The sequence below is a fragment of the Mastigoproctus giganteus genome, chromosome 12 (genome assembly GCF_048544385.1).
Source record: "Mastigoproctus giganteus isolate SK-2022 chromosome 12, ASM4854438v1, whole genome shotgun sequence".
NCBI lineage: Eukaryota > Metazoa > Arthropoda > Arachnida > Uropygi > Thelyphonidae > Mastigoproctus > Mastigoproctus giganteus.
In genome coordinates this window covers 35,391,911-35,412,541 of record NC_143586.1, presented here as the reverse complement: position 1 = coordinate 35,412,541, position 20,631 = coordinate 35,391,911, and the positions used below count along the sequence as shown (strand labels likewise).

Sequence of the window (20,631 nt, the reverse complement as noted above, 5' to 3'; positions counted from 1 at the left end):
ATATATATAATTTGTATTATGAAATGTAATTTTTATAATTATATTATTGTAATAACTAATCATATAACATATATTTTTTAATATTATATATGTAATATTGATAAAAATAATTAAGTTACCGAATGACAAAGTAAATTTATACATTTCGCATGTATACATCATAACAGAATCAGAGACCCTGCTTATTGTTGTGGCTCCTATGGTTTTGGCTGCCGACCCTATGAAGTAGTAGTTAAAGCTTTAAGACCCACTACTTTAGGTAACATTGTTATCTTCATTATTATTTCTATTTTTATGTTAATCAATTTATTTTAGGTTATCTCCTTCACCCTGAAGTTTAACCTTGACAAATGCAAAGTACTGCATATGGGTAGAAGTAACCCCAGAGAAACGTACCGACTGTGTGGTACTACACTTAAGTGGTAGAAAATGAAAAAGACCTGCGAGTAATTGTGGAGTCAGATATGAACTTTTCTGAGCAATGCAGACAGCCTGCCAGGGCAGGTCATGGGGTTTTGTCAATGATATATAGGAATTTTGCTCGCAGGGAAAAGGAGGTGATTATCCCTCTGTATAAGGCAATGGTCAGGCCACGCCTTGAGTACTGCATACAGGTCTGGAGGCCTCATTTTAGGAAGGATGTAGATTTACTTGAGCGTGTACAGAGAAGGGCAACAAGATTGGTGAGGGGAATGAAATGATCCTCTTACCAAGAGAGGCTTAAGTTCTGCAAATTGCAGTGGCTTGAGACTAGGCACCTGCGCGGTGATCTGATTGAGGTGTATAAGGCCTTGAATGGGTTGAGCATGCTGAATTCTGATGGGATCCTTCCACTTGTTCAGATTACTAACCTAAGGGGGCATAAATTCAAATTAAGAAAAGACAGATGTAGATTAGATGTGCGGAAATTTGCTTTTAGCCAGCGGGTGTTTAATTGCTGGAACAAACTTCTATCTGTCGTTGTGGAAGTTGATAGGTTGAATAAATTTAAGGAGGAACTGAACAGGCATTTGGAGGGAATGGTGTGATTTTTTTTTTTGGCTGATGCTGCATTTGCTTTCTTGCATCAAATGCCACTGCTGCTGCTGCTGCTACTACTACAGGCCTACTGCCTTACAGGCCTTCTCAGTTTTTCCATGGTAATTACAATTGACAAGTCAACGTCCCTTCCCTATACACTGAATATACACTATATATATATATATATATCCATAGGATGTGTGTGTGGATATATACAGAGAGAGAGAGAGAATCAGATCTAACAGGCAGAAAATTGAGTAGGGGTGCCCCAAAATAAAATAAATTACTTAGGGGTGCCATTATTAAAAAAAGATTGAAACCACTGGGTTAGAGGAATAAAGGGGTGCTATGAAAGGCTTAAGTTCTGCAAGTTTCAGCATCTGGAGACTAGGCACCTGCGAGGTGATCTGATTGAGCTGTATAAGGCCTTGAATGGTTTGAGCAGGCTCAATGCTGACGGGATACTTCCGCTTGCTCAGATTAGAACCTGAGGGGGCATAGATTCAAATTGAGGAGAGACAGTTGCAGAATAGATTTGTGGAAGTTTGCCTTTAGCCAGCAGGTATTGATTGCTGGAACAGACTTCCATCTGTTGTTGTGGAAGTTGACAGCATAAATAAATTTAAGGCTGAACTAGACAAACATTTGGAGTGACCAGATGGGTGAAATGGAATGGGTTTTTTTTTTTTTTTTTTGACTGATGTTGTTTAAGCTTGCTTTCTTGCATCATATGCCTCAACTAATGCTAATTAGAGAAGGCCGATGTCATAGTTTGAATTTATGCTTCAAATAAGCATTATATTTCTTATACTTCAAATAAGTAAAGCTTATTTGAAGTATAAGGAGGGTAACTCATTATGAAGGATTTCACAATATGAGATGTTGCAATAATGATGCCAATACAGAATTTAGTTTGTCTAAAAAATTCAACTATGTAGTAATGATGCCAATCCACTAACCAATGTCATAGTTTGAATTTTATGTAGTTTGAGGCTTTCTGCCCTAAATATTATTAGCAAATCATATACTTGATAGGAACATTGGCAGCTACTTGGTGGTGAAAGAGAGAAGCTATCATGACTGATGCATCATTCATTATAAGCAATTGTGAGCACATGCATTAATAATAGCCTTTTGTATAAAAGAAATGTTATAAATATGTTATTGTTTAAAACTGATTACAAATTTATATGTAGTGATTTAAATATCCAATATAATATTATCTCCTTTTTATTTAGAGCATTTGACAAGTTGCTCAGCTAGATGGGTTAAAATTTGCTTTCAGTCATAGTGTAATTAACTCTTATAGCAAACTTCCATTTACTATTGTGGAAGTGGCTAGTTTGAATAAATTTAAGGAAAGATTAGATAAATTATTAGAGGGGATGTACATATAAGGTGGGTAGTTTTTTTTTTTTTTTTTTTTTTTTTAGTCTGATGGCATATAAGTTTGCAACCTTGTATCATTGCTGATATTAATACTAAGCAATATTTCATTATGAGAAAAACATGATAATTCAGTTCATATGTATATAATTATTGACAGATAACATAATCATTTTATCTGTTGAATTTTTTTGACAAACTTTGGTTTGTCTAAAAAATTATTAAAAATAAGTATTTTTCCACATGATAGTCATTGTCCTTTATAATTTCCTGTGCTGTTTATGAAGTCCTAGGAAAATGACTTCTATTTCATGGATTTAGGATATGAGTAATTCATAGTCTTTTTGGAAAAAATCACATACCTGTGGAAAAGTAAGGAACCTACCACTGATCCTTTGGGATCCTGTTTGTGGAATTTTTTCATGAAGACAATAGCCATTTATATCTAATTTGTCTTCTACCACTTAACTATTCTATTATCCATAGCAGCAATTTTTTCCTTAATATGCTAATTGCTCCAACTTACACAATAATTCATGTGGAACTGCATTAAAAGTTTTGTAGAGGGGACATGTATAACGTGATGAAAATTTTAGATATGCTATAGACATGGTAAGGTATGCTTTATCTTTTAATATAGCATGGTTTCTACGTATACACTACTTCAACTATCTCTAGTCACTGCTAGCAGAATATAAACAATTGGATTATTCATTTATTAATTCCATTGCTTCCTAGAATGTTTACACCATGTGGGTTGAACATAAAGCTTCCTAAGAACATTACCACTAGGGTTCAGTTTAGTAGACTTTCTAGCATATTTTCTTGCACAAAATATATCAAGCAAAAGTGGTGGTATTGCACTGGGTTGTGAATCATCTTCCACGTAGTACTGCCTAGTGTAATTGAGGTTTTGTCATTCTTCTATGGGATGTGAATGTCACTGGGATCCCAACCCTCTTCTCACATTGGTTCACACTTTGGCTAATCATACCAGTATACTAGGCATTGATAGTGAATGTCAATGTTTTTGTATGCTTTTATTCCCTTAATGTCTTTTTTTTCCCCTCCTTAACCATCTTTGAATTGTCTTTTCTTCTCTCAAGAAAGACTAACTTTCTCTGAAAATTAGTTAATTCTGAGAATTGTGCACTTTATTAAAAATTGGGATATGTGCTGATTTATTATAAAATCTCTGATTATATTGCTTCTCAATTGTATATTAGCCATGTAGTAAATTGATTAGGTAACCTTTTTTATGTAATATATCACAGAAATTTAAATGACAGATATTTTTATAGAACAAAGAAAAGTCATCTGTGCATAATCTTGCTGTTACTCCAGAAGCTCAAAGTATACTGAATGCTGAACTGCTTAGTAGAATAGAAGAAAATGAAAAACTTCATCAGCAGGTTTGTATGTTGCTCTCCTTTTTACAGTATATAACATTATTGTTATAGAATTACTTTGAATTAGAATTACTGTTTTTTTTTGGGGGGGAGGCATGATTACATTTCCTGTTCACTTCTATATGTATAGCAGTGGCTGAATTCATTTAAAACACAGCTGGATAATGAATGGCATGAAATAATAAGCTTTTAATGACACTAACCAACAAAAAAAAAAAAAAAAAAAAAAATTTTTTTTGTAACTTCAGAGCAAGGGTTGCAGATTCTAAAGGAAAGTAATTCACTGATTCCAAAATCGCCAATATTGTGCCTCTGCCTATAACCACTGAAATTTTAGTAACTAATTGAATGTGCAATTTCAAATATCATACAGTAATACATATGCTATCTTAAAAATGAGTCATTCATTTTTGATTAAAATATTTTAATCAAACATAATGTACTACATACATTCTATTTACTTAGAGATGTTTGCCACATAAAGCTTTACTTATAGTCCATTTTGTTTTCCCTCTTGCGAAAACAGCAGTAATCCCATTGTGGCAGTATCCCAGTGACTTTGGTACTACTTTTCCATTGTGGATATATCCCGAAGAAAGTGATGATTCTGTTTACACCTTTCAAATTTCAAGAAAAAAAAAAATTGAGATGAAGAAAATGAATTTTCAAAGACATTTGGTAGCCCTGATCTTTATAACATTACAATAAAGTTGACATCAGAGATAAATAATTATGTTCTTTTCTTTAAATAAACCCATACAAAACTGCTTTAAACGATTGCCAAGCTGCTAGTTCATTAACCTATAGCTTGTTTCAAATACATCATCTTTGGGTTTATTTAAATCCCAATGAAAATTCCTTCTCTCAGGTTTGCATCTGTTAAATTGGAAAAAATGCTTCCCTTTAGGTAGCAGAATTCACTTACTTTATGCAGAGCTTTAACAAAATTCTTCATTAATCCAAGCTTTATATGCAAAGATGGAAGAATAACTTTTTTTTTTTCATGTTCAACCAATTGAACATATTTTTATATTACTTTCCACTGAAAAAAATTCTTCCCTCTTTTCCCAGTACTACGCAGTATAATGTTTTTCTGCTGCAACTGTCCCACTAAAAAAAGAAACAGTATTTTGTGAAACTTCCCTGTAGAACAGTGAGTAATCCAATTACCTTAAGATTGCCATAGTCATTCCAAGCAAAGTCATGATACTTATTGCACTCGGGATCTTAGACATAGTTTCATATGTTTCTTTTAAGCTAACAGCATGAAATAGAGGAACTGCTGAAAATGCATTTCCATTGTGCAGCAAAACTGCTTTTAAAATTAAATTTTGAGGCATCAGTAAATATACACCATTCATTAGGATTATCCATAAAAAAAATTGCAACAACAGAGATTTCTATATATAGAAAGAGATGGACAGATAGATAATGGAAAAGTATATATTCACATCAAAAAGTTATAATGGTAGTGGTATGTTTTGAGGATCTTATTTCTTCTTCAGTCCAGTAGATGCCTAGAGTCTTCTTTGGCTAGCTGAAAAAAAAACATTTATAAATGCTTTATATTAGACTAAGGCACTAAGGCGCTAATTATGATGCTAAGCACTTTATATACATAGTCTAAATTTGTTCGCAGCTTGAGGCTCTAGCCCTAAATGCGCCTTAGTCTAAATACATCATACACCATCAGGCATCTCTCATATTGTGGAGTTATACTTCATAACTGTTTTTGCCATCATTGCATCACTTGGGTACCTACCCACTCACTGACGAAGGGCCAAATAGCCCTGAAACAGTGCTGTCTGGGTGGTGGTACCTATCTGAGAATAAGTAACACTAGTCTTCTCCTTAGGTGAAGCGTTACTTATTCGAAGTAGTGCAATATCATGGCAACTCGTTGTGAAGGTATTCACAATATGAGATATAACCTAAAACGATGCCACCTTAAAAATTTTCTGTTTATTCAGAAATGGCTGTGTATTATGATGCTAAGCACTTTATATACATAGTCTAAATGCTTTATATATAATTTAGTTGATCATATCTTTCAGTTTTTATGCCTTCTGGCTTCAAGTCAGGAACTTGATTTCTTCAGGTACATTTATTTCTTGGTACAGAAACTGTCAGTAATTCTAGTTCCACTTATTTCTCATATTTACTATAATAACATTGATTGACTAATGTCTAGTGTAGAAGTACCTGTCAACAAAGCGAAGTGAAGGTTGTTTATTAACTCTTCCAGGACAGCCTGAAAGATATTCTGCTTCACAGTTGTAAGCAGTGTGCTTCTATAGCTGATTCTGTTCATTTGAAAAAGTTAGTCTGAACTTCTTGAAAAGTAGTCTGAACTTCCTGAAAGGGTTCAGTATAATGAATTATGTATGGAGACCTGAAATTTCTGTGTTTTCTGCATTGTCAACATGCAGAGAATTTTCATGGTTGTACAAACTAATTTTTATTATTATTATTACTTTTTTTAAACGAATGAGACAGCTCAGTGAGAAGTCAACATTGGGAAAAACAGCCATCCGTATGCATTCTTTTTGATGCCTTGATTTGGAAAATATCTTTCTTAAAATGTTGGTTGACCAACTGCAAAGTGCTGTTACTTCCAATTCATACAAAACTGGGTTTTATGAAATTATGTGTGATGGTAATGGATAAGAATGATGAAAGTACATTTGTAACAGATTTCCAGTTGTTATCTACAAGAAAGTTTGCATGACTTCAAATTGAAAAGTTAACATTGTACAAATAGTTTGAAGGAACAGTATACCCAGTTGAAAGGACAAAGATGGTTTCAAAAATATTATTCAGAACTTCTTGGAGAACATAAAGGGTCCAAATTTCTAAAAGGACTGCTGAAAAAAATGCTGAGTAAATTTTTAAAAAAAGTTGGTTGGAGTATGAGCTTTAAGATTCATTTCCTGCATTCCTGTTTGAAGTATTTTCCCAAAAATCATGGTAGCAGTGTGAGCAAAGAACAAGATAAAAATTTCGTCTGGGCATTACAAAATTTGTTTACATTCAGAAATGTAAAATTTGAACATTCAAAAATGTTCAAATTTTTGATGCTGGACAATAATTCTCATTCTGTGAATTAGCATTATTGTAGTGTTTTTTACCTCTTTTTTTTTTTTTTTTTTCCTGATTATTTTAGAAACTTCTCACAGTAATATTTCAACATTGGTGTATTTTAATATTTCAACTAGGTGTATACCACAGAGAGTGAACATAAACGGATAGTAGGAGAACTGTCCTCAAAATTGGAAAGCTTGGAGTCTGATATGTCAAAACAATGTCATAATTTTAATGAAGCTATCAAAAAACATGAAGCAACAATTGAGAAATTAACCCGAGAGAGAGCCAAATTAGAGGTGAGTCCATTAGATGGTGCAAAATATTTCAGTTTTTTTGTCCAGTAATTGAATAAGATACAGTTCATTTTTTTTCCCTTCCCTTTTACTGTCCAGAAGTAGCCATTTTCTGATGTGTAAAGAATGTAGTTTACACTTACTTCTTAAAAATTGATGTTATTGACTGTTGTATATCACAATTATTTAAAAAATCCTGTTCCATTTACTTTCTTTTTACAAATTTCTAATACTTCAGGAAAAAAAAATACTAAACAGCATGTATTTCAAAGAAAGACGTGCTCTGTCTTGTGATGTCCTCTCTCTTTGCTTACTTGTCTGGACAAAGCAAAGACATCCTAACCATAGAGAGAAGTAGTGCATTTGATCAAGGGACTAGCATAGGTTCCAAAACAAGATGCTGTCAATAAAGGAAATTGATGTGGTGTAATGATGGTTTTAGTTGTAGTTGTCTCTTAACGTGGCATCGAGATCTTTCGATTCTGTATTAGGTTTGCTGATTGCTGGTCTTGTGATTTCTCTCCCATTCCAGGAATTCTAGTGATTTTAATTTAGAAAAATATTCTTGAAACTTGAATCCTATAATAAATATTACTTAGAGTAATATTTATTATAGGATTTGTATCCTTTTTTATAGCCAAGAAAATTGATTAAAAAAAAAAAAAAAAGAACATAAGTAGCATTATACTTCTCTTTTGGAGAATCACTTATTTTTATGGTAGTATGTAGGCAACTCATGGTGGTAGCTCTATAGTTTGAGATATCAGCACCTTTGAAAAGACTTATCTTTTCTTTCAGTTTGCCACGAAAAGTATATAGTCCTGTTATAGATATTATCTATAGAGAAATTATAGTTCAAACTTGGATATGTCAACAAAAGGTTGGAAATTTGGCCAATGGCAAATACATCCATGGGGAAATGAGCTCAACAGAAAATTTATCCATGTTATTAGCTAGATGTTTATAATTACAAGCTATGAGTCCAAATGGTTTAGCATAGTTGAATCTGTATATAATGTTCAAATTCTGGCAGCCAGCAGGAAGTAGGTCCGTCAAATTATTAATGCAGCTATTAGTGTTGAAATTGTCCAAGCTAGTATTGTATTTAAATATGATGGTAGTATTATCTTGGCTATTCAGATTGATGCTGGATTTTAATTTAAATTTGCAAATGTCTGTTATAAGTTGAAGTAAGTGTTTAGAAGTGAGGTCAAAGGTGAGGATGAACCTGTAAAGGGCCTTTAGGAAGTTATGTTTAGTACAGAATAGCAGATCATGAATCATCTGTACATTAAATTGACTGTTATCCCATTCAGTGATGGTTTGTTGAAAATCACTCAGCTTGTATTTATGCATAGAAATAATGGTACTTTTGGGTTTGTTTCCTATAAGGTCTGGAATTGTCAAGGCTTTTGGTGACTTGGAATTTGTAAGTAAACCCTCGATTTAACGGACTAATAGGGGAGAAGGGGCGTCTGTTAATGCTGAAAGTCCATTAAATTGAATGTAACCTGGGGGGGGCAGTTTTTATTGTTCTTAATGTAAAAAAAAACTTTAATACAATATACAGTATTGTACAATATAAAATTATGTTGTAGTTTGGCCTTTGATTTACGGATATCAGAAACAGTTTGTTTTTTTACGCTGTAAATTTCACAAACACGTGCTACTGAGATGCCTTGTTCTAATTTCTCAATTAGCTCTAATTTCTTTGCCACATTTAAGTGTACGCGCTTTCTTTTAACTCCTCTATCACTTGATGCCATTTCAAACTGTAAAGATTGCAAAATTATTTAATAAATAAAGTCACAATTCAGAAATCACAGAAACTCTGTGTACAACCTGACCGCACGATAGGTTGAGGCAGACTGAGACCGAAACAAAGCGAGTCGGTAGACATACAGTTTAGTGTCCCGAGTCACGTTCAGCTCGCAAGTCACTGTCTGCTCTTATCTGTAATCTGGGAAAACAGCTATTTGAACATGTTTTCAGAAAGAATAAAAAACCATTTCCTGACTACAATTTCCTGAATTTGATTATAAAAATAAAAGTGGGTAATTATTATTAATTTTTAATTAATAACAACACCGAAGTTTTGTATAATCTAAAAAAAATATGGTCCTGATTAATATGTACATTACTATATTATTTGTCCGGTCCATTAAATCCGAAATCCGTTATATCGGGTTCCGTTAAATCAAGGGTTTGCTGTATATGCAAATTTCTGTAATATTATTTGTGATGATTTTGTGATTAAACTTATTATTGAGTCCATATGCATAAAGATTTTTTAACTTTAGCATAAATAATTCTTCCTGTTTATTCTTGTGGTAGGGTCAGGTATTTGTGCTAGTATGGAAAATTGTGCTAGTATTGTAATTCTTATCTGATCTATGTAGATTCAGCCTAAGGTGAAGTTTATCATCAGTTAGTCCTACATATTTCATATTGCAGGTATCAGGTAAACCACATTGCTGCATTTGTTGAAAATAGGTACATCAGTATTTTTATAATTATGCTGTGGATGCACATATGGGCCAATGCTTCAGGCTAGAAGCATTGGATGCTGGATTTCTCTGTGTAGTGTGTGATAAATGTGAATGTTGTTAGTTAGCAGTATGTATCGAAGGGCTGTAAGAGCATAATCCCCTGGGGTCAGATTTATCCTACTCGCCCCATGTAGTATGTTATTATTGGGTTGACTATTCATAAAGGTCATATAAACAGATTAAAAATAAAAATACCAAAGCATAAAAAATGAAAAATAGTAGTGCGATATGGAGCACAAACACAATATAAACAAAAGTATTCCAAAAAGAATACCAAAGGCAAGGTGCCAATAATTAAAATAAAATGTCTATAAAATAATTATAGTCTCCACAAGGTTTGTAAAAGTGAGATATAATTTTTATCTACAGTTTTCAAAAGTTGACAAGTCAGCAAGGTGAAAAACTGATTTTGATGTGAATACAAAGCAATTCAAGGCAGCGTAAGCAATGCCAAGACAATGCTTGTGAAATATATAATAATGATAGGTTGTAATGATAAAACGGAACGTCTGAAAAATATATAATACTACTAATAATATATAATAAATAATAGTGGATTATGGATCCGAGACACTACTAGTAATAGCAGAAGTGCCCAGCAACCATAATGAAATATAGGTAAATAGATTAGATAAAGTGTTTGGATAGGAGTGCTGACCTTGAGGTGTTGCTATAATGGAAAAAATTAAGTGCCTGAAAATAAGAGCAGATTGCGTATAAAATTATATAAATAAAATTAAATGAAAATATATAAATGGTACTGAATGCTGGTTCCTAAGATTTTAACTACGTTATCAAGGGATGGCAGCCAAAACCATAGGAAACACAGCAATAAGCAAGGTCTCTGTTTCTGTTATGATGTATTCGTTTGCCCAATATACATCATAGCTATGATTTAGATAATGTCAAATTAACCCCATAATAAACTGCTCAGTAATAGTCTCCCTTCAACCTTCCTTTACCATCATTTCAAGAAAGCACTGAATGTCATGAAATTTAAAAAACTTATTGATAAAAACAACATAATTGATTGATTTCTGGTTGATTTCTTTTTACATTCAGGCCTCTACATAATGTATAGTCATATACCCCCTAGCCTCTGTCGTGTCTCACGGTGTAGAAAGCCTGTGCCCACAGATTGGCCAACTTGAGGGTATTATGTGTTCTTTTGTTTGTCTTGTATTGCTAACTGTTTTGTCATTTTTATTGTTCATTGTTGACATTTTTTTGTTGCATATTTTTAAAAATAATACCATTACTGACTTAAACATGAGGCATATGTCCAGGGACCTGCTTTAGGTAGGGGTTACATAATCCCGGACTGCCCAAGCACCACTACATTCTCCTTCTTCCATTTACTTTTTACTGTTCTTATATACTATATCTTATATCTCGTGTGCGTGATTAGGCTGGCCAAAAGCAATATTTGAGATACTATTTTTCTGCTATCACTTCTTTTTTCTTGTACTACAAAGTTTAGAGGCTTTCTACACTACTTTGTTTGTCTAGTTCTTTCTCCTTTGCTAGCTCATTTTCTTCTTCTGTTTAATTGCTTACTCCACTGTCACACTGGTATGGTTCACTTTGATCAATTCACACTTCCTTTCCCCCTGTACTCGGGGTTACTTTAGCTGTTCTAAATATGCTGTGAACTTTCAGCTTACTCCTTTGGTCTTCATTACAGCCCTGTTATGTTCACTTCACCCGGCAGTTTGACAGTAAGTTGTCATATATGAGAATAAGTTGTCATATTCTCTTTCATCCTGATATTTAAGTTTCTTTGTTAATATTCAGGTAGGGATGTTTGCTTTTCATTAATTTTTTTCTTTAACTGGAATCATTTTTTTTTTTTTTAACTGGAATCAATTTGTGTTAAATTTAGCTTTATTTTTAGATTTTATTTTGTTTTGTTTTTTATTTCTTTTTCTTTTTGGTCTCTGTTGGGTTGGCTATGATGTATACGTTTGCCACGTATACATCATAACAGAAACAGAGACCTTGCTTATTGCTGTGTTTTCTTTTGTTTTGGCTGCCCCAACCCTTGATAACGTAGTTAAAATCTTGGGAATTACAGCAATAATTATTATTTCTATATTTTAATTTAATTTTATTTATATAATTTTATAGGTAATCTTCTCTTATTTTTCAAGCACTTAATTTTTTCCATTATAGCAGCACCTGTCAGGTGCTGCTATAATGGAAATCCTATCCCACACACTTATCTAGTCTATTTCCTTTATTTCATTATGGTTGCTGGGCACTTCTACTATTACTAACAGCGTCCTGGATCGATAATCCACTATTATTTATTATATATTATTATTATTAGTATTATATATTTTTCAGACGTTCCGTTTTATCACTACAGCCTATTATATATATATATATAAAAGATATATAAAAGATATTTCTTGGCTAAATACCTAAGAGTATGAAGGAGTTTGTTTATGCATGGGTAATGCAGACATATCATTTCTATTACCAAGGTATTTTTAATGCATCGTTTTAATCATATCTTTTATTGTGAATACCGTTATGTGTTGCCATGATATTGCATTATCCCCAAATAAGTAACTTTTCACCTATGGAGAAGACTATTGTTATTTATTCTCAGCGGATACCACCACCCAGATGGCACCGTTATTGGCTTCTCATTGATCAGTGGGCAGGTACCCTGTTGTTGCAAAAGTGACAACCCAATTTTGAAGTATAGTTCCACAATATGAGAGATGCCTGATGGTTACATGGTTTTATTTAAAAGATATTTCTTGGCTAAATGCCTAAGAGTATGAAGGAGTTTGTTTATGAATGAGTAATGCACACACACACCATTTCTACTACCGAGGTAGTTTTAATGCATCGTTTTAATCATATCTCATATTGTGAATATCTTCACAATGAGTTGTCATGGTATTGCACTACTCGAATAAGTAATGCTTCATCTACAGAGAAGACTTCATAACTGGGTTGTCACTATTGCAACAACAGGGTACCTGCCCAGCCAGCGATGAGAAGCCAATAAGCTTCAAAACAGTGCCATCTGGGCGGTGGTATCCACCGAGAATAAGTAAAATTGTCTAATCAATAGATGAAACATTACTTATTTGAGGTAGTACAAGAGTTTAATCATATCTCACAATATGAGATATGATTAAAACAATGCATTAAAACCATCTTGGTAGAAATAATGTGTGTGCATTACCCATTCATAAACAAACTCTTTTATATATATATATATATATATAGTTTTATGTCATTCCAAAAAAGTATATACAATAATTTCCTGATTTGCCAACCTCAGAGTTAGTAAATTTCTGATTTACTTACGGAACTTTTGACACTTCTGGTTCAATTTAATTTTTTGAACTTTTGTTCAGCTTCAAAAACTCTATAAGGGGTTATCTTTTGAAAGGAAAATGAATGAGAATGAAATACTTTTAATTTATGTATTTAATGTTGACACACATATGCAATAAAATTCAATTCACTTTTTTGCAAAATTAAGGCTCCTACTGCAATATTTCCATTATTTCCTTGTTAATCTAAGAAAATTCTTTCTTGATATTTATTGTAAAATACAGTATATAATTATTAAAACCAAGAAATTTCAGTAAAGAAATTTTAAATAATTTAATAATAAATAAATACAATTAAAACTCCAAAAATCTAACCTTGGGGCCAGGCCTTTGTTGGATTTTGAAACAAAATATTATCAACAGTTGTTGCTGTTTCTGTTGTTATATAAAATGATACTGTACTACATTTTGTTTTCACTGTGCTACAAGTATTGTACAGTATATATGAAAGCGTAATGTATGTATTAATTAAAAATTGTATCAGTGATATAGTAAAAAGAGGTGAACAAAATTTTTTTGACTTCCACTGTGTGTGTGTGTGTGTGTGTGTAAAATGAGAAAAAAAAGAAGGAAATAGAGAAATTCTCTTATTGTACTTTTTTGTTACCTTCTATCACTCACTTTTTTCCTCACTTTATTGTCCATGCTCTGCATAGGTTTAGCATTTGCTGCCTTTTACTGCACTAGACTACTTCCTCATTTTTTGTCTTCTTTTTTTCCATTTTTCTGCCTTCTTGTTTATACTTTCTTGTTATTCTGTTCAACATTTATATATACATATATAAGCTAAGAGGTAAAAGTAATAGAGGAATAGAAAAAAAGGGAAAAAATAAACAGAATAATATTAATTAGAATAACAGTATATGTAAACACACACACACATACAAATAAAATATATAAGAATATTGTTGTGTAATGCACAACTCTTGTCTCTATTTCAAGAGTCAAGATACCTATATTTATAACAAATTTCACATAGTCAAATTTCTTATTAAACTACAAACTAAAAGATCATAATAAATCCAAAGACAAAATTAAAAATAAGAACATATCTAAATTGGGTAAATTTTCTCTTGTAAAAAATGATTGGGAAAGTGATCATATTAATGTATAACCTATACATATTCTACTTTTCAGTGTTAAGAACAGCATAATCAAAGCATGTATAGGTTTATTCATGTATTAGCATTAGTAGCAGCATACGATGCAAGAAAGCAAGCTTATGCAGCATCAGCCAAACAAAAACCCCTTATTTTAACCTTCCACTTGCTCCAAATAGCTGTGCAGCTCAGCCTTAAGTTTATTTAGGCTCTCAACTTCCACAACAAAAGATGGACGTCTGGTCCACCAATCAACTACCTGCTGGCTAAAGGCAAACTTCTGCACATCTATCCTACAACTGTCTTTCCTCAATTTGAATTTATGCCCTCTCAGGTGATTATTCTGAACAAGAGAAAGAATCTCATCTGCATTGAGAATGCTCAAACCATTCAAGGCTTTATATACCTCAGTCAGATCACCAGACACTGTAATCTGCAAAACTTAAGCTTTTCTTCATAAGAGCAACTCTTCGTTCCATTCACTAATCTTGTTGCCCTTCTCTATACTCATTCCAACAGCTCTACATCCTCCTTAAAATGAGGCCTCCAGACCTTTATACAGTACATAAGGTGTGGCCTGACCATTGCCTTATACAAGGGGATAATCACCTCCTTATCTTTGCTAGAAAAATTCCTGTATGTCATTGACAAGACATCATGAGCTGCTCTTGAAAGACCGTCTGCACTGCTCAGAAAACTTCATATCTGCCTGCACAATTACCCCCAGGTCATTTTTGTTCTCTATCACTGTCACAGAGTTGATACGTTACTCTGGGGTTACTGCTTCCCAAGTACTTTACATTTGTCAGTGTTAAACTTCATTTGCCACCTCTCAGCCCATCTGCTCAACTTTTCTAGATCTTGTTGCAGCAGCGTACTATCATTAGTGTCCTTAACAATCCTGCCAACCTTCGTATGATCTGCAAACTTGGACATTAAATCTGATATATCATCATCAATATCATTTATAAATACAGAAAACAACAATGGACTCAACACTGAATGCTGAGGGACTGCACTAATAACATTAGTCCACTAAGAGCAGTGTCCATTGATTACCACTCTATCTTCTCCCACTCAACCATCCCTTTATCCAGTGCCACACTGGATAAAGGGATGGTTGAAATTTGCCTCCAGTGCCACACTGCTCCAATTTGTGCAGCAGTCTTCCATGTGCAACAGTATCAAAAGCCTTTCTAAGATCCAAATATACGATATCAAAGTTATTCCCCCGCATCCAGTTTCTTTGTGACCATATCATAGTATCCAATCAAATTGGTCAGACAAGACTTCCCCTTAACAAACCCATGCTGTGTCCAAGCTATAACTGAAGTCTTGTGCAGATGATCCTCCAATGCTTCTTTAACCAGTGCCTCCATTAATTTCCCTGGAACAGAAGTTAAACAGGTTTATAATTACTTGTGTTGCCCTTTGATCCTCCTTTGTCAATTGGGGTCACATTTACAGTCCCTGGGTACCTCCCCTGAGTCCAAGGAAGCTCTCATAATTATGGCTAAGGGTTTGCTTTCTTCCTTTGCTGCCTCCTTTAATATAACTGTATAGATCCCATCCACCCCGGGTGCCTTTTTTATTTTTATCTTCAACAATTTCTCCTCCACTTTCCTCTCAGTTATTACAAAATCATCTAGCTCACTGCCAGAGTTTAATTCACCTCTGGCATTCTCCTCCCTGAATAACTCCTCATGTGTGAATGTAGATGCAAAATACTCATTTAGTTTGTTAGCCACCTGAGCAGGATTATCACCAGTTGAACCATCAATATCCAGTGGACCAATCTGATTCATCCCTTTCGTTCTGGAGTTTACATAAGTAAAGACCTCTTTGCTGTTTTTCTTTGCATCCTTTGCCAAAGATTTCTCGTAATCTGCCTTCACCTGCCTAACCTCCTTTGTAACTTGGTTACAGACCAGCTTATATCTATCATAGGCTTTTGTGTCACATGCTAATTTATATGTATCCCATGCATTTTTTTTTCTGTGTCACATGTCTAATTAGTTCATCTTGCATCCATTTAGGCCTAAATCTTTAACAATATTTCTTTGTTGGTATGAAAAGCCTAGTGGCTTCCAAGATTAATTCTTTGAATGCTTATCATTTTGAATTTGCTCTTGGTAACATCATCAGTTGGTTCCACCGTATAGAATTTAAATACTGTCTCAGACCACCGTAGTCACCTTTACGAAAGCAAAAACCCTTCCCTTTACCCGAGATGGTAGTTACCTCTTTGAGTAAATCCCACTTCAGCACACTGTGGTCACTGCCACCTAGTAGTTTCTTTATCTGCAGATTCTTAATGCACGAAGAATCACTACTGATAATCAGATCAATTGTATTACTCCCTCTAGTTGCCTCCCAAACATGCTGCTGTAGAAAACAATCGACCAATAAATCCACAAAAGCCTTGATAGTGTGTGAATGACCAACCCACAAGTTCCATCCCCCATTATAAGACACTCTGATTTACTGGCCCACTCTATTTCTCTGCACAGTTGCTCATTATACTCATCAGATTCATTAGGCGTATAACACACCTACTCTCATTGGTAGTAATTTGGTATAATTTCAGTATAAATATTTGGACCATATTAATTTTAATGAATGTATTAATTCACACAACAATCCACTTCCTACTGATTACTAAAATACTCATATTGAAGTTTGATATAAATATTCTAAACTTAATTGCTTGTAATTGTAAAACAATAGCAACTAATTTATGTGCTGACATTTTTGATTTGGACAACTGTATTTGCAACAATTTTCAATCATTCATTATCCCAATTTTGGTCATATTATTTCTGGAGATTTGGTTATAAGTTTAGGTTAATCCCAAAAGTTAATTTTACTTATTTAAGAAAAAAAGAAGAAAGTCTATCAGGACCATTTAGAATATTGTATTTCCCTTTTCCAGGGAAATACAATATTTCCCTGGAAGACAAAGGCGGAGATGGATAGATGAAATTCATGAGTTTGTGGGTAGTAAATGGATGGCCAGTGCTCAAAACAGAAGGAACTGGAAAGTTGCTGGAGAGGCCTTCATCCTGCAGTGGATTGAAAATGGCTGATGATGATGACGATTTCCCTTTTCTACAAACACAACACACCTGTTGAAACCTTCCAGATGGGGATCAATATTATTTTCTTTGATCTTATTGATAACTATTCAGAAATCTACTCAGTCTCTCTATCATAAATGTTTCAGGCACTACAATTCTGTCGAAATTGAAGCACAATTACAAGATCATTTTATTATTGCTCCTGTCAACAAAATACCAATGATTTTGCTTTCATCTATAAAGCATTTTATGCTGATACTCTAAAAGAAGAGTTTCAGTGCAATGATACCTACAAACCTGTCTTTTCCTCTCTCATTATTATACCAAAAAATTATTGGCCTTAAATAAGAAATTGAAATCAAACATAAATAATTATAATTTTCCTTTTGTATATTTTATTCCCAAATTTCACAAAAAACATTGGAGCAATTACTTAAACCTATCATGGGTTTTACTTAATAATAAAATAATACTTAATAATCTACCACTTTTGGATACCTGCAATTTTACATTATTATAAAATTGCAGATATTCAAACCTTTACTTTCATATCTTTTCATCAGCATCTAAAAACAGTTCTACAGAAAATATATCAGAATTATAAACCTATAATTAAATGCAATTCCACATTTGGAATAATCTTGCTAATCTGTGTGTTTTCAATAACTATGTCTTTGATGGTAATTTGGTTTACCAGGAAATTCAAGGAATACCTATGGGCAGTCCTACTTCATGTATCATTATACCTCTATTGGTTTTGAAGTCCTCTTTTCAAAGGCATATTCTTATTTATGTTCTGATGATGATGTTTTATTTGATGTTCTGTGTGTGCTCATTTGTCCAAATTTTCTTGAGGAATTTGGCCATCTTTATCCTTTATTCTAAAAAAAAAACACTTTATCCAAAGTATTATTATTATTATTTTTTCCAATGTATCCTATGGATACTTTGGAAAAAAAACTAATTTTTTAAATCAAAAAGTCAATTATTTATACCTAGACATTAATATTGATAATGGGCATGCTATTATTAATTTTTATAAATGTGATGCCTTTAATTTTGATGTGGTTAGTTTTTCTCATTGGCTATATAATATTTCTAAATGTGTTCATTCTAATATCATCTTTTCTCAGTGTATCAGGATTGTCACTATTTGGGATGATATCCATTATTGATATTTCTAACCCTAGAAAATTCTACCTTAAACTTATTGGCAATTCTTTTCCCCTGAATTTTCTGTAATATCATTTTCATAAGGTCATAAAATTTTCATATGAAAATTTTCATTTTCATATTATCAATTTTAAAAAATTATTACCTGATCATTTTGATATAAATCAGATTTCTAACTAGTTTTGCTTTCCAACTATATTTGCCTTATCTTGGGTAATTGTTTTTTATTTCAATCTTGACATGTTCTTCAGCTAATTTCCTTCCCCCATTCCATTTTCTAGGTTTGTACATTCTGTTCACATGTCATACATTGTATGACATATGGCTACGTATGATGCTTGACCATACAATATACGATGTCCATTTATTTTTGTCCCTTTTCATTCATTTAATACTTGTTTGTTAGTTATTATTCTTGTTTTCACATTTCTTTAAATTTCTGATTCATACTCTCAGGACTCCATTCAGGTCCCATCGATGGGAATGCGATTTGCAACCCCCTGAACTGCTTGAGCCTTCCTATTTTCACTACATTTCCTTTGTTTTTTACTTTTCTGTAATCTTCTTTTTATTTCTTGAGATCCTTAGTTTTATGAATATGTAGCGAGAAACTTTTTTTTCTTTTACAAAGTTTTAGTACCTTTTTTTTTTTTTTTTTTGCTACTTTGTTCTTTACTTTCTTTTCAGTTCTGAGTTGTATTTATCACGAATTTAACTATATGCTAACTACACTTAATTCATTATTATTTTCTCACTGTCTGCTTGAGGTTGCTCAAACGAGTTATATAATAGCATTAGCAATGGCACATGATGAAAGAAAGCCAGCTTATATAGTATCAGCCAAAAAAAAACCAAAAAAAAAACCCCTTATTTCACCCATCCACTGGCTCCAAATGTTTGTCAAGTTCTGCCTTGAATCTATTTAAGCTATCAACTTCTACAGCGACAGATGGAAGTTTTCCAGCAATCAACCGCCCGCTGGCTAAAGGCAAACTTCCGCACATCTATCCTACAACCGTCTTTCCTCAATTTGAATTTATGCCCTCTCAGGCGATTATTCTGAGCAAGAGGAAGAATCCAATCAGCATTGAGCATGCTCAAACCATTCAAGGCTTTATACACCTCAATTAGATCACCTCGCAGGTGCCTAGTCTCCAGACACTGTTATTTGCAAAACTTAAGCTCTTTCTTCGTAAGAGCAACCTTTTGTTCCATTCACTAATCTTGTTGCCCTTCTCTGTTCTCGTTCCAACAGCTATACATCCTTCTTAAAATGAGGCCTCCAAGCGTGTATACAGTACTCAAGGTGTGGCCTGACCATTGCCTTATACAAGGGGATAATCACCTCCTTATCCCTGCTAGAAAAATTCCTGTATATCATTGACAAGACACCATGAGCTACTCTGGCAGACCGTCTGTACTGCTCAGAAAATTTCATATCTGCCTGCACAATTCTCCCCAGGTCCTTTTCATTCTCTATCACTGTCAGTGTAGTACCACAGAGTTGATACATTACTCTGGGGGTTACTGCTTCCCATATGTAGTACTTTACATTTGTCAATGTTAAACGTCATTTTCCACCTCTCAGCCCATCTGCTCAACTTTTCTAGATCCTGTTGCAGCAGCGTACTGTCATTAGCATTAGTAGAGGCATTTGATGCAACAAAGCAAGCTTATGCAGCATCAGCCAAAAAAAAAAAAAAAAAAAACCCACTTCCACTTCACCCCTCTGTTTGTTCAAAATACCTGTCCAGCTGAGCCTTAAACTTATTTAGGCTATCAACCTCCACCACAAGGGATGGAAGTCTGTTCCACCAACCAACCACCCGCTGGCTAAAGGCAAATTTCCGCACATCTATCCTACATCTGTCTTTCCTCAATTTGAATTTATGCCCTCTCAGGTGATTTTTCTGAGCTAGAGGAAGAATCCCATCAGCATTGAGCATGCTTAAACCATTCAAGGCTTTATACACCTCTATCAGATCACCTCGCTGGTGCCTAGTCTCCAGACACTGTAATTTGCAAAACTTAAGCCTTTCTTCGTAAGAGCACCCCTTTGTTCCATTCACTAATCTTGTTGCCCTTCTCTGTACTCGTTCCAGCAGCTCTACATCCTTCTTGAAATGAGGCCTCCAGACCTGTATACAGTACTCTAGGTGTGGCCTGACCATCGCCTTATACAAT

At 33.7% G+C, this 20,631-nt stretch overlaps 1 protein-coding gene across 2 annotated transcripts in view; it reads left to right on the top strand.

Annotated features, from left to right (window-relative positions):
- The window catches only part of LOC150076877 (protein phosphatase 1 regulatory subunit 21), a 371,714-nt gene that overhangs the window by 83,270 nt on the left and 267,813 nt on the right, over positions 1-20,631 (top strand). For both annotated transcript variants that reach the window (XM_090386067.1, XM_090386066.1), the window contains 2 exons: positions 3,708-3,818; positions 7,031-7,195. In XM_090386067.1, coding sequence (XP_090242193.1) covers positions 3,708-3,818; positions 7,031-7,195 — 276 coding nt within the window. The remainder of the gene's footprint in view (positions 1-3,707; positions 3,819-7,030; positions 7,196-20,631) is intronic.